The 14,289-nt window shown below is 46.6% G+C and overlaps 1 protein-coding gene and 1 non-coding gene across 5 annotated transcripts in view; both read left to right on the top strand.

Annotated features, from left to right (window-relative positions):
* ATG16L1 (autophagy related 16 like 1) overlaps positions 1-13,900 on the top strand; it is a 100,309-nt gene extending 86,409 nt beyond the window's left edge. For all 4 annotated transcript variants that reach the window (XM_075340899.1, XM_075340900.1, XM_075340901.1 and 1 more), the window contains 8 exons: positions 602-672; positions 1,022-1,093; positions 1,881-2,001; positions 2,526-2,631; positions 3,725-3,874; positions 11,993-12,040; positions 12,739-12,840; positions 13,003-13,900. In XM_075340899.1, coding sequence (XP_075197014.1) covers positions 602-672; positions 1,022-1,093; positions 1,881-2,001; positions 2,526-2,631; positions 3,725-3,874; positions 11,993-12,040; positions 12,739-12,840; positions 13,003-13,096 — 764 coding nt within the window. In that variant the 3' untranslated portion in view covers positions 13,097-13,900. The remainder of the gene's footprint in view (positions 1-601; positions 673-1,021; positions 1,094-1,880; positions 2,002-2,525; positions 2,632-3,724; positions 3,875-11,992; positions 12,041-12,738; positions 12,841-13,002) is intronic.
* Positions 257-525, top strand: LOC142297981 (small Cajal body-specific RNA 6). The gene has a single exon (XR_012752200.1).
* Positions 13,901-14,289: the final 389 nt, after the last annotated feature.

A 14,289-nucleotide genomic window follows, 5' to 3' on the forward strand; every position in this document is an offset into this window, starting at 1 on the left:
ATTGGCCACATAGATCATGTGATAATGATGCGCAAGCTCCAAGCGGGTTAGTGCCGACACGTTGTTATGGTGCTAACAGAGAGCTGAGTGTGTTATCAGTAAGTTTAGTAGGAGGAAACATTTGGGAATGGAGAAGGGTTTGTCCTAGTAGTGAACTCCTTTAAAATGAAACGCATAGACAGAACTCGTGACTCCAGTCCTAGTTTTATCTTACAAAATCACATAACTTTATCTGTATTTCATAAATTTGCCCTGTTGTCTGTGATGAGCAGTAAAAGGTCTGATTACACTGCTGTTCCCCTGCAGCCATAGCCCTCCCAGCAGCCCCTGCATGTACACCAGGCTCGAGTTGTGCCGTGTGTGTTTCCAGGAGTTGCTGACATTTTTGGGTAACCTGCATCTTGTGTCCAGAAGACACCGGGCTCATGATGGCTCACCTTATCCTACATACGCTTGATGTCTGGAGGGCGGTGTACGGGAACTGACCATGTACAGTGTATGATCTTTAGTTTTCAAGCTGAGGCAACATATTAGTGCCTCACATTGTGTGATGTGAAATCCTGGTCTGCCGGTGTTACACGGATGTTTCTTGTGTTTTCAGATAAATGTGAGGCAAAGGGATCGCTGACCGGAAGCAATGCCGGCATTACCAGCATAGAGTTTGATAGCGCTGTAAGTACTTTGTGTCTTTTCATAGGTGAATTTTGTGGGTTTTATTGCTTCATGTGTAATACAAAACCAGACACAGAAGGGCCCAGCCAATTTCTTCTTTTCTGACACTGATGACTGGTTCAGTAGAAAGTCTGCTCAACCTTTTATTTTAGTGATTTGGGAATCTCTGGGCCTCATTCCATCCAAAAACTGTTGACCTGTCAAAAGGGCAGTTGTACTGATTGCACATGGCTATAGAACGCCTAACAGCCTCACGGGAATAGGGTGATTTATATACGAATGCTGAGGACTGGGACCTGACCTTTGCTGAGCATTGAAACATTATGCTTTTGTATTTCTTGTCTTTTAGGGTTCCTACCTTTTGGCTGCATCTAATGATTTTGCTAGCAGGATTTGGACGGTTGATGATTACCGCCTTCGGGTATGGCTATGATTTCTGTTTATATTTTTTTTTTTTTTTTTATGTAACTCTATACCACTAGGAGTTATTAAACTGACCTCAAACCAGTCTTACTCTATGGAATGAAAACTGAATTACAGAAGCACTCTGCAGGTAGCTCAACAACATTGTTAAATAGGATCCGTCACCTTGATGAGCATGTTCAATTGGTCATATAATGGAATAGTGGCTGAAGAGCTGACCACCCCCCCAACGCCCGCCCCCACCTTCCCACTGACTGCCAAGCGCTGAATGGTGTTAGTAATCACACTTATCTACTATATGCAGTGAAAGCAGACTGTTCATGTTTTACCCAGTAGAAAGCCTGTTCTAAGCTATTGTGGGGGCGTGTTCTTTAACCTGTGCGTGACACATCATGTTTATGATTGGTCACCATCATACAGGGAAAAAAGAACACGCCCCCAAAGAAAAATCTCTGGTAACACTCACTTGGACTTATTGTAAATTTTAACTTAAAATTTTATAAGCTAATATTTCAAAAGGAAATGAGAAAGTAACCACTAAAGTGTTTTACTGTGCTCAACAGCTACTATTCCATGATGTGAGCAGATTCAAATGCTCAAGCTGGTAAAAGGTCCTCAAAATCTCATGAAAAGAAATCCATATCCCTGTTCTCAATGGATTAGTAATGTAAAGCCCCTTTTAAATGGAGTAAAAAAAAAAGTGGCCAAGTTTTGTTTTTCTTCTATGCTCAAGTGTGTCAGGAAAATGTAAGCTATACTAATTGCTCTGTCTTTGTTCACATCAGCATACACTGACGGGACACAGTGGAAAAGTTTTGTCTGCTAAATTCTTATTGGACAATGCCCGAATTGTCTCAGGAAGTCATGATCGTACATTGAAACTGTGGGATCTGCGTAACAAAGTGTGTAAGTTTTTCAGAACTAATCTTTGTTTTTGTTTTTTGGGTTTTTTAAAAAAAAACAAAACAGCATTTTAGGAGGGGTTTGTTGTTCTTGTGATGGATTGGAGCATTTCTTAAACCGTAGATCTTCCAAATATGCAATGGTTAGTACGTAACACAAGTGCCTCAGTCACAGGGTCATGGGCACCCAGGTCTCATTGAAGCACATGAGGTGCAAACGCTTTCCTTTCTTGTCCAGTCCCATAAGAGCTGCTGTAGTGCAAATTTTAAGGTTTTGTCTTTGGCTTAGAATTCCCTAGATCTCAGTCCACTGGATCATCTATGGGATGTTCTGGGAAAATAAATCTATGAAGACCAAGCAGGACTGCTGCTAATGTTTTGGTGCATATACCACCTTCACCACTTGGTTGATGGCATGAGACAATTTTACACAATATTGGGCAGGTTATTTAATCTTATGGCTGAGCGGTGATTTTGGTAATTTTTATAGTTTTTTTTTTTGTTTTTTTTTTTCCTTGGCACCTCAAGGTATCAAGACTGTATTTGCGGGTTCCAGCTGCAATGATATCGTCTGCACTGAACAGTGTGTGATGAGTGGCCACTTTGACAAAAAGATACGCTTTTGGGATATAAGGTATGCCAAATACTACGATAAAGAGGACATTATACTAGATAGCGCAAACGCCAAGGAAGATCTGTGTACTCTAAGTCCCTATATCTGTAGTGAAGACTAGCTTCCTATGCATGTAGTTTTGAAAAACACTTTCACATCCATTAGGGTATGTCCACACACTGCAGTTTTGGTGTAACCACAAAAATGCACCCTATGGCCAAAAAAATGCATGTTTTTTTTATGCATTTTTATTACCAGTAGGTGAAAAAAGCAAATAGAAATGACATGCTGCATTTTTGTGGTCACCACAAAACTGCAGCCCCCCCCAAAAAAAAACCAATGTGCGCACAGCAAATCTGAAATCTCATAGACTTTGCTGGTGAAGGAAAACCATGCAGTTTGTGGTGACTGAAAGGTCACCAGAAAACTGCACCAAAAACTTATCAAACGTTGCAGCGCGCCCATTGGGTCTTAGGCCCTGTGCCCATGGACAAAAGATCATGCGGATTTTTCTGCCGCAAAATCTGCAGTATCTCCCAGAAAATCGCACCAAAACTTTGGTACGGAATTTGCTGATTTTTGGTGTGGATTTTAATCATTGAATTTGTTGGGAAAATATGCACCAAAAACACAGAAAAACCACCCTGTGGGAATAGACCTGAGGATTTGTTGCGGATTTTTGATCCTCACATTCACTTGCATTGGCAATATCCGCAAGTAAATCAGCAGGAATAATTGACATGCTGCAGATTTTTCCGCAGGGAAATCCGCACTATTTCCGCAGCAGAAAAAAGCCACAGCATGGGCATAAGACATCAAAAATCCCGTAGAAATGGCTGGGGAATCACTGTACTGCGAATTTTGGAGAATCTGTGGCAAATCCGTGAAAAAATCGCGGCAAATTCCACAATAAATCCGCAGCATGGGCACAGGGCCTTACGCTGAAAATCCTCCATGTTTGACAGTAACTTATCAAGCAAGAGCTCCATAAATGTTCATCCTAAGCGCACGGCTTCCTCTTATTGTACAGCTATTGCTGCTTCCCCTTATTGGAATAGATTAGTGCTATACAAATGTATTTAAATCGGTTTTTGTTTACTCTTTGACATTTTAGAACCGAGTGTATAGTGCGGGAGCTGGAGTTACATGGTAGAATCACGGCTCTAGATTTGAACCCCGAGAGGACGGAGCTGCTCAGTTGCTCCCGGGACGACCAGATCAAGATCATAGATTTACGTGCCAGTGCTGTGCGACAGACATTTAGGTGAGTTAAAGAAGAAGCATTGGTCTTGTATCCTCCTATGCCATGAGTTTGCCCATTCAGCATAATGCTTGTAATAAATTGTTGGAGAGCTTCATTATCAATTTTGAATGCTGTTTATTAAAGTTTTGCGTGTTTGTTTTTTCTTTATTTTATTCACTTATATAACACCATTAATTCCATAGCGCTTTATAGATTTTTGGCATCCCTGTCCCATTGGGGCTCCCAATCTAAGTTCCCTATCATTATGCCTTTGGAGTGTGAGAGGAAACTGGAATACGCAGAGGAAACCCATGAAAACAGGGGGAGAACATAGAAACTCCTTGCAGATGGTGTCCTTGGTGGGATTTGAACCCAGTACTGCAGTCCTGGAAAGCATCAATGCTAACCATTGAGCCACTGTGTTGCCCAGATATAAATGTTGCCTTGAAAAAGTATTCATACCCCATGTTTTTTTCCACATTTCTTTTTCACATAACACCCATAAACGTAATCTGTCTGCAGATTTTTCCCATGTAATCGAATAATCTGAAGACTGCATTCTGCAGGGGTTAAAACACCGATTTCAGGGATGCCTCTTATCAAGGTCCATGCTGTTTAGCTGCAATGTTTGTTTTTAGGTTCAAGAGATTATCATTGCTGGACTAGGTCAGTTACAGGGGCACTTGGGCCCTAATCAGACACCCCCCCCCCCCGCACTCCGCTATGATTAGCAGCTCGCTGTTTATAGACCTTTTACATACAGAGCCTGGTGCAGGCAAAGTTAGCTTTCTCAGCTCTGCTGCATCGCTTAATCTAAAAGGTGCTGCACCTAGTAAACGAAGTGATGCATCTTTTGATTCAGGGCCTCTTTGCCGACATCATGCTGCTCTCAGATAAGGTAGCAAAAATCTGCTGATAGATTCCTTTCAGATGTATTTTATATGCAAATTATATTTTCTTTGTCGCTCCATTGGGAGACCCAGACAATTGGGTGTACAGCTTCTGCCTCCGGAGGCCACACAAAGTATTACACTTTAAAAAGTGTAACCCCTCCCCTCTGCCTATACACCCCCCCGTGCATCACGGGCCCATCAGTTTTATGCTTTGTGTTGAAGGAGGCACACATTCACGCAAGCTCCACATTTTAGTCAGCAGCAGCTGCTGACTTTATCGGATGGAAGAAAAGAGGGCCCCAGGGCCCCCAGCATGCTCCCTTCTCACCCCACTATGGTCGGCGGTGCTGTTAAGGTTGAGGTACCCATTGCGGGTACAAAGGCTGGAGCCACATGCCGTTATCCTTCCCCATCCCTTAGTGGCTCTGGGAGAAGTGGGATCCTAACCGGTCACCATGCACTGGGACCGGGCTCCCTCCGCAGCCCCTGAGGGAATCTGACGGACAGGAGACTGGATGTCATCAGGGACAGGCCCTGCTTTTCAGAGGTACTCTGTGTCCCCTTGGGGACGGCGCATAGAGCGCCTGTGTATCGGACGCTGCAGCAGCTGCTGTGTGTTTTGTGTCGCCGGGACTACCGCGCCGACCACGCCTGTTTGCCGGCCACGCTTCTAAATTTAGTCCCCGGCTTCTGCGGCCTAATACCGCATATTCCCGCCCCCGGGCCTGCCAGTCAGGGGTAAGGGCGGGACGCTAGACTGGACGTCAGCGGTGAGGGCTGGAGCATACTTAGTATCCTCCTCCCCCCTCACTGAGCACTGTGGGGCACCAGATTCCCGCACTTTCTGAGGCACGCCCACGGCTCCCTCCTCCTCTCAGAACGCTGGCAGCCATTGTTGTTATCGCTGCTGCCGGTGGAGAACTTCAGACAGAGCTCCACAGCGCTGGGAGGCCCAGGCAGGAATCTGGTGGACACACAACCGCTGAAGGTCGGTAAGCCGCACCAGTTACCAGGTGCTGGCCCCCCTAGGTGCCGAAGTGTATAGATATATCCATATTGTGTATACATTTGCTCTGTTCGGCCGCATTATTTGCTTTTGGCTATATACCCTCACTGATTGCTCTAAGAGGAGACAACAGCATGTCGTCTGCAAAAAGCAAGGGTGCCAAGGCACAGGCTTATTTTGCAACTTGTACCTCTTGTGCGGCTATGTTACCTGCAGGTTCCACCTACCCTCATTGTGTGCAATGCTCGGCCCCTGTGACACTCACTCAGCCGGAGCCTCAGGCACTGGTGGGACCCTCGGCCCAGGTAGAACCACCGGCTGCCACGGTCCAGGTGGCAGGGACAGAGTTTGCAGTATTGGCTGAGAAACTTTCTGAGTCTCTTTCACAATCCATGGCTCAGTCTATGGACAGATGGTCTGCTAAGATACTAGAAGCTTTGCAGTCCAGACCGGTAACACAGGCCCCAGGCACTGTTGAATCATTGCCCCCAGGCCCCCCTCGGTCGGCGCAGCAAACTGCTCCTGGGGTGTCTCCTAGGTCCCACGGTGAGGACTCCGACACGGACCGCAGTCCCAGACCGGCTAAGCGGGCTCGCTGGGAACTTCCCTCGACTTCATCACACTGCTCAGGGTCTCAGCATGAGGACTCTCTGGAGGATGAAGCGGAGGTGGCAGATCAGGACTCTGATCCTGACGTTGCTCTCAATCTGGATACACCCGAAGGGGACGCCATAGTAAATGACCTTATAGCGTCCATCAACCAGGTGCTAGAACTTTCTCCTCCAACTCCACTAATAGAGGAGTCAGCTTCACAGCAGGAGAAACACCAATTTAGGTTTCCCAAACGTACACGGAGTGCGTTTTTCGATCACTCCAACTTCAGAGATGCGGTCCAGAAGCACCGAGCATTTCCGGACAAGCGCTTTACTAAGCGCCTTAATGACACACGTTACCCCTTCCCCACTGAAGTAGTTAAGGGTTGGGCTCAGTGTCCCAAGGTGGATCCTCCAGTCTCCAGACTGGCGGCTAGATCTATAGTAGCAGTGGCAGATGGTTCATCGCTAAAGGATGCCACTGACAGGCAAATAGAGCTCCTGATGAAATCCATCTATGAAGCCATAGGCGCGTCTTTTGCTCCGGCATTCGCAGCAGTATGGGCACTCCAAGCTATCTCAGCTTGTCTGTCTGAGATTAATGCAGTCACACGTGCCTCTACTCCGCAGGTTGTGTCTTTAACCTCTCAGGCGTCGGCTTTTTCGTCCTACGCCATGAACGCCGTCCTGGACTCTGCGAGCCGTACAGCGGTAGCATCCGCCAATTCAGTGGCAGTCCGCAGGGCCATGTGGCTACGCGAATGGAAGGCAGACTCTGCTTCCAAAAAGTTCTTGACCGGTTTGCCATTTTCTGGCGACCGTCTGTTTGGCGAGCAATTGGATGAAATTATTAAACAATCCAAGGGAAAGGACTCGTCCTTACCCCGTCCAAACCAAACAGACCTCAGCAACGGAAGATACAACCGAGGTTTCGGTCCTTTCGGCCCTCAGCCAGATCTCAATTCTCCACGGTCCTAAAAAGACCGCCGGAGGAACCGCTCCCAAGGCGGCCTCCTCATGACTTTCGGCCTCCCCAAACCGCATCCTCGGTCGGTGGCAAGCTCTCCCGCTTTTGCGACGCCTGGTTGCCACATGTCCAAGACCAATGGGTGAGAGACATTCTGTCTCACGGTTACAGGATAGAGCTCAGCTCTCGTCCTCCGACTCGTTTCTTCAGAACATCTACGCCCCCCGAGCGAGCCGATGCTCTTTTTCAGGCGGTGAACACTCTGAAGGCAGAAGGAGTGGTGATCCCTGTTCCCCTTCAAGAGTGTGGTCGCGGTTTTTACTCCAACTTGTTTGTGGTGCCAAAAAAGGACGGATCATTCCGTCCCGTTCTGGACCTCAAACTGCTCAACAGACACGTGAAAACCAGACGGTTCCGGATGGAATCTCTCCGCTCCGTCATCGCCTCGATGTCCCAAGGAAACTTCCTAGCATCAATCGACATCAGGGATGCTTATCTCCACGTGCCGATTGCACCAGAGCATCAGCGCTTCCTGCGTTTCGCCATCGGAAACGAACACCTTCAGTTCGTGGCACTGCCTTTCGGCCTGGCGACAGCCCCACAGGTCTTCACCAAGGTCATGGCAACAGTGGTGGCAGTCCTACACTCTCAGGGACACTCGGTGATCCCTTACTTAGACGATCTTCTAGTCAAGGCACCCTCCCGGGTGGCATGCCAACACAGCCTGAACACTGCCCTGGAGACTCTCCAGAGGTTCGGGTGGATCATCAATTTCCCAAAGTCAAAATTGACACCGACACAATCGCTGACTTACCTCAGGATGGAGTTTCATACTCTCTCAGCGATAGTGAAGCTACCGCTGGACAAACAGCGTTCACTACAGACAGGGGTGCAATCTCTCCTTCGAGCCCAGTCACACCCCCTGAGGCGCCTCATGCACTTCCTAGGGAAGATGGTGGCAGCAATGGAGGCAGTTCCATTTGCGCAGTTTCATCTGCGTCCACTCCAATGGGACATTCTACGCAAATGGGACAGGAGGTCGACGTCCCTCGACAGGAACATCTCCCTTTCTCGGGCAGCCAAAGCCTCTCTTCAGTGGTGGCTTCTTCCCACTTCTTTGTCGAAGGGAAAATCCTTCCTGCCCCCATCCTGGGCTGTGGTCACGACGGACGCGAGTCTGTCAGGGTGGGGAGCGGTCTTCCTCCACCACAGGGCTCAGGGAACCTGGACTCCGGCAGAGTCCTCCCTTCAGATCAATGTTCTGGAAATAAGGGCAGTGTATCTAGCCCTAAAGGCGTTCCAGCGGTGGCTGGAGGGCAGGCAGATCCGAATTCAGTCGGACAACGCTACGGTGGTGGCGTACATCAACCACCAAGGCGGCACACGCAGTCGTCAAGCCTTCCAAGAAGTTCGGCGGATCCTGCTGTGGGTGGAAGCCACAGCCTCCACCATCTCCGCAGTTCACATCCCGGGCGTAGAAAACTGGGAAGCAGACTTTCTCAGTCGCCAGGGCATGGACGCAGGGGAATGGTCTCTTCACCCGGACGTGTTTCAAGAGATCTGCTGCCGCTGGGGAACGCCGGACGTCGACCTAATGGCGTCCCGGCACAACAAAAAAAGTCCCGGCATTCATGGCACGGTCTCAAGATCAGAGCTCTGGCGGCAGACGCATTAGTTCAGGATTGGTCGCAGTTTCGACTGCCTTATGTCTTTCCTCCTCTGGCACTGCTGCCCAGAGTGTTACGCAAGATCAGGTCCGACTGCCGCCGCGCCATCCTCATCGCCCGAGACTGGCCGAGGAGGTCGTGGTACCCGGATCTGTGGCATCTAACGGTGGGTCAACCGTGGGCACTACCAGACCGACCAGACTTGCTGTCTCAAGGGCCTTTTTTCCATCTGAATTCTGCGGCCCTCAACCTGACTGTGTGGCCATTGAGTCCTGGATCCTAGCGTCCTCAGGGTTATCTCAAGAGGTCATTGCCACTATGAGACAGGCCAGGAAACCGACATCCGCCAAGATCTACCACAGGACGTGGAGGATCTTCTTATCCTGGTGCTCTGATCAGGGTTTTTCTCCCTGGCCGTTTGCCTTGCCCACTTTTCTGTCTTTCCTTCAATCCGGAATGGGCAAGGGTTTGTCTCTCGGCTCTCTCAAGGGACAAGTATCGGCGCTTTCCGTGTTTTTTCAAAAGCGTCTAGCCAGGCTTCCGCAGGTCCGCACGTTCCTGCAGGGGGTTTGCCACATAGTCCCACCTTACAAGCGTCCGCTAGAACCCTGGGATCTTAACAGGGTGCTAACGGCTCTTCAGAAACCACCTTTCGAGCCGATGAGGGATGTTTCTCTTTCACGCCTTTCGCAGAAGGTGGTCTTCCTAGTGGCAGTCACGTCACTTCGGAGAGTGTCTGAGCTAGCAGCGCTGTCATGCAAAGCCCCCTTCCTGGTATTTCACCAGGATAAGGTGGTTCTGCGTCCGGTCCCGGAATTTCTCCCTAAGGTGGTATCCCCTTTTCATCTCAATCAGGATATCTCCTTACCTTCTTTTTGTCCTAATCCAGTTCACCAATGTGAAAAGGATTTGCACTTGTTAGATCTCGTGAGAGCACTCAGACTCTACATTTCTTGCACGGCGCCACTGCGCCGTTCTGATGCGCTCTTTGTCCTTGTCGCTGGCCAGCGTAAGGGGTCGCAGGCTTCCAAGTCAACCCTGGCTCTGTGGATCAAGGAACCGATTCTTGAAGCCTACCGTTCGTCTGGACTTCCGGTTCCTACAGGGCTGAAAGCCCATTCTACCAGAGCCGTAGGTGCGTCCTGGGCATTGCGGCACCAGGCTATGGCTCAGCAGGTGTGTCAGGCGGCTACCTGGTCGAGTCTGCACACTTTCACAAAACACTATCAGGTGCATACCTATGCTTCGGCGGATGCCAGTCTAGGTAGGCAGGTCCTTCAGGCGGCGGTTGCCGACCTGTAAGAGGGGGTCGTTTTTACGGCTTTTTATCGAGGTATTCTTTACCCACCCAGGGACTGCTTTTGGACGTCCCAATTGTCTGGGTCTCCCAATGGAGCAACAAAGAAGGGAATTTTGTTTACTTACCGTAAATTCCTTTTCTTTGTCGCTCCTATTGGGAGACCCAGCACCCGCCCCTGTTCCCTTCGGGCTGTTGTTCTTTTGTGTACACATGTTGTTCATGTTGAATTGTTCTTTGGTTCATGGTTTCAGTTCTCCGAACATCCTTCGGATTGAGTTTACCTTAGACCAATTTATAAGTTTCCTCCTTCCTGCTTTGGCACCAAAACTGATGGGCCCGTGATGCACGGGAGGGTGTATAGGCAGAGGGGAGGGGTTACACTTTTTAAAGTGTAATACTTTGTGTGGCCTCCGGAGGCAGAAGCTATACACCCAATTGTCTGGGTCTCCCAATAGGAGCTAGAAGAAAAGGAATTTACGGTAAGTAAACAAAATTCCCTTCTTTATAAATATTTTAAAAATGTAATCTGAAAATAGTGACTTGGATTTGTATTCAGCCCTAAGTCAATACTTTGTAGATCCAACTTTCGCTACAATTACTGCTTCAACTCTTTCAGGATATATCTCTACCAGCTTTGCACACCTAGAGGCGGAAACGTTTGCCCATTCTTCTTTGCAAAACTAGCTCTAGCTCAGTGAGGTTAGATTTAGAGCGTCTGTGAACAGCAATTTTCACATCTTGCCAAGAATTTTCAATGGCATTTAGGTCTTGACTTTGAATGAGCCATTCACACACCTGAAGCCAACACCACCTTCTTTGACAGTGGGAATGGTGTTTTCAGGGTGATGTGCAGTTTTACTTTTCTGCCACACATCGCTTTACATTTCACTCAAATAGTTCTACTTTGGTCACATCTGATTAGAGCACTTTCTTCCACATTCTAGCTGTGTCCCCTACATGGCATGTGGAATGTAACCAAAGTAGAACGTTTTGGGCTAAATGCAATGGCAGAAAACTAGCATTGCACATCACTCTACTGTCAAACATGGTGGTGGCAGCATCATGCTGTGGGGAAGCTTTTCTTCAGGGTCAGGGAAGTTGGTCAGAGTTGATAGAGCCAAATACAGGACAATCCTGTTAGAGGCAGCAAAAGACTAGAGACTGCAGCATAGGTTCCCTGAACAGCAGGACAACGACCCTAAACCACCTGCCAGAGCTACAATGGATGGTTTAGATCCAAGCATATTAATTTGTGTGACTGGCCCAATCACAGTCTAGACCATTGAGAATCTGTGGCGAGACTTGGAAATGTCTGTTCACGTCCTCCATCCAATCTCATTGAACTACAGCTAGTTCGCAAAGAAGAATGGGCAAACATTTCAGCCTCTAGATGTGCAAAACTGGTAGAGTTGCAGCAGTATTTGCAGGGAAAGGTGGTTACTTACTCGGGGAGGATGACTACAAATGCATGTCAGTTTTTAGATGTTATATTTTTTAAAATCTTTAGAAAATCCGTTTTTCCTTAACATTACACAAATATTTGCTGCTTATTGTTAGTATATCACATAAAGCACATTTTAAGTTTGTGGGTATAACACAAAAGTGTATTAAAGCTCAGAAGGTATGACTATGGTTTCAAGGCACTGTATGTGTGTGTAGATTTTATTAGTGTTTAGGTGAATATTTTTCTTACAAATAATCTTTTATGTTTAGTGCTCAGGGTTTCAAGTGTGGATCTGATTGGACAAGAGTCATTTTTAGGTAAGCATTGCAGTGCTGGAGAAATGGGAACGCTTTAACTGTCTTTACACCTCTTGCTAAATTGCATGCCTAAAGCACCTTAGAAGATGTACATAGCGGGAACTGCTGGGAATATAGCACTGCTCTCCTTAAATTCCTGATATTGTTTGGACCTCTATTGAAAAAATGAGATGTCACTACTTTAGAAGATGGGAAACCCCCTTTGGTTTTCTAAATGGTAATTGCTTTGAGAAATGTAAACACACTGCCTGTATTGCCATATAGCATAGTGTTTGATCACCCTTTGGACTGACCTTCTCTGTACAAACGATATTGCATGTGTAGACAGCCTCCTATTCTGATTGTGCTCTCTGCCCAGCAGCCAAAGGGTGCCAAATTAGTGCCAGATCCTGTCTGCCCATATATTTGTAGACTTGCAGTCCAGGAGTGGCATGACACTAGTAAAAGGTCCCATCAAACTAAAGGATTACCTTGCTGCGGTTGATGGGCACACAAGAAGTGGCCAATTTTTGCGCAAAGAACATTTTTCTAAGTATATTCTATATAACATTAATGCAGTTTAAACCTCATATTCTGTGTCTGCATATGTCTTGGCGCTGAGTGCTGCTGTATTCTTCTGTTTGTAATAGACCAGGTGCCTGGATATTGCTTATAAATAACCATTTATATGAACATAACCTCAGATTCTTTCTGTTCAGCCCTGATGGTAGATTTGTGGCAGCCGGGTCAGCAGAGGGCGGATTATATTTCTGGAACGTGATGACCGGGAAAGTGGAAAAGATTCTTGGCAAGCACCATAGGTAAGTCTGGAAGAATAGAGGGTTACCTTAAACCAGATTGCTGTAATAGTCTCATTGTAAACGTTAGTGTCCTGTATTTTTATTAGTCTTTTTATTTTGGCTCACATCTTGCCAATATTTTATAGATTGTGATGCCGATTGTCCTTTTTTCTTTCTCTATAGTTCTGCTATAAACGCTGTTGCTTGGTCTCCGTCTGGTGCCTATGTAGTTAGTGTGGACAAAGGAAGCAAAGGAGTATTATGGTCGGACTTCTGAGTGCTCTTCTCAAAGACAAAGCCGCACTGGTGACAAATGGCTCTTGGCTACTTGCTGCCTTGTAATCGGGCACAATTGTACTTGGAAGACATTGGGACTCTACCTGGAAGCACTGTTGGAAATCTTCGCTGTGCAGACCGGGTGATTGTGCACTAAGCCTTGTAGAGGGCTCTCATCCCTGTGAAATGAAGGAACAATTCAGAGCTTTAAAATAACAAAGTTGAGGATGCCTTCTGTGTAAATATCTATAAAGACTGTTCTATGAAAACCATATATTATAATATATCCAGAATTTTACAAATGCTTTTCATTATTTAAGCCCACGCTACAGGATTGGGGTTATGTTTGAAAATCCTATAGACGAGCGGAGGACCTGCTCATCAGCTTACAATGTTTAGTTACTCCAATCTCCATTAAAAGTACCCTGGGTTTTCATGGGAAAAGTAAGTTTTTTAAAATGATTGTTTTCCAGTTGTGAATGCCCCGTCAGTCTTCTCTGCTGATACAGGTAGGTTTTAATTAGCAGATACATTCACGATGGGCTATTAATTGACATTTTCTTTTCTTTATACCATTGGAACAAGGTTTTAATTTAGTTTTCCTTTTAAATATCTGCATAAAAGCACTTTAGATATGGTATAAATATTCCTATAATTTAGTTGCAGATTATTAGCCAATGGTAAGTTAGGAAATGTTTTTTAATGCCCATAGCAGTGGGTCCTGGATATTACACCCAGACTTGTAGATCTAAAGGGAGATCTGAAAATTGATGAGCATCCCAAAATAAAATACTTCCAAAATAAAGTAACCCACTCGCACTTTGTCTTCTAATAGGTAGATTATCCAATTTGCCTCGCAGAATTCTGAATTAAGGGGATTGACGAACTACTGGACAAACTCTTATTCGTTTGTGCTGCAAAAAGACAAAAAAATGGTTTGCTGATCTCCCACACGAGCACTGCTTTCAATTTTTCTATGGGATTCTGATCTGGAGAAAGTGCAGGCTGCTCCATTTGAGGTCCCCCGTCTCCAGCTGACATTCCCTAATGATGCGACCTCAATGAGCTGGAGCATTGACGTCCATGAAGATGAAATTAGGCCTGTATTGCTCAGCCAGCGGCAGAATGACTGGATTAATGATGTTATTCATGTAGTAGGGGCTGTCACTGTACCATTCACAAAGTGTAGGGCAG

The sequence above is a fragment of the Anomaloglossus baeobatrachus genome, chromosome 3 (assembly GCF_048569485.1).
Source record: "Anomaloglossus baeobatrachus isolate aAnoBae1 chromosome 3, aAnoBae1.hap1, whole genome shotgun sequence".
Classification (NCBI taxonomy): domain Eukaryota; kingdom Metazoa; phylum Chordata; class Amphibia; order Anura; family Aromobatidae; genus Anomaloglossus; species Anomaloglossus baeobatrachus.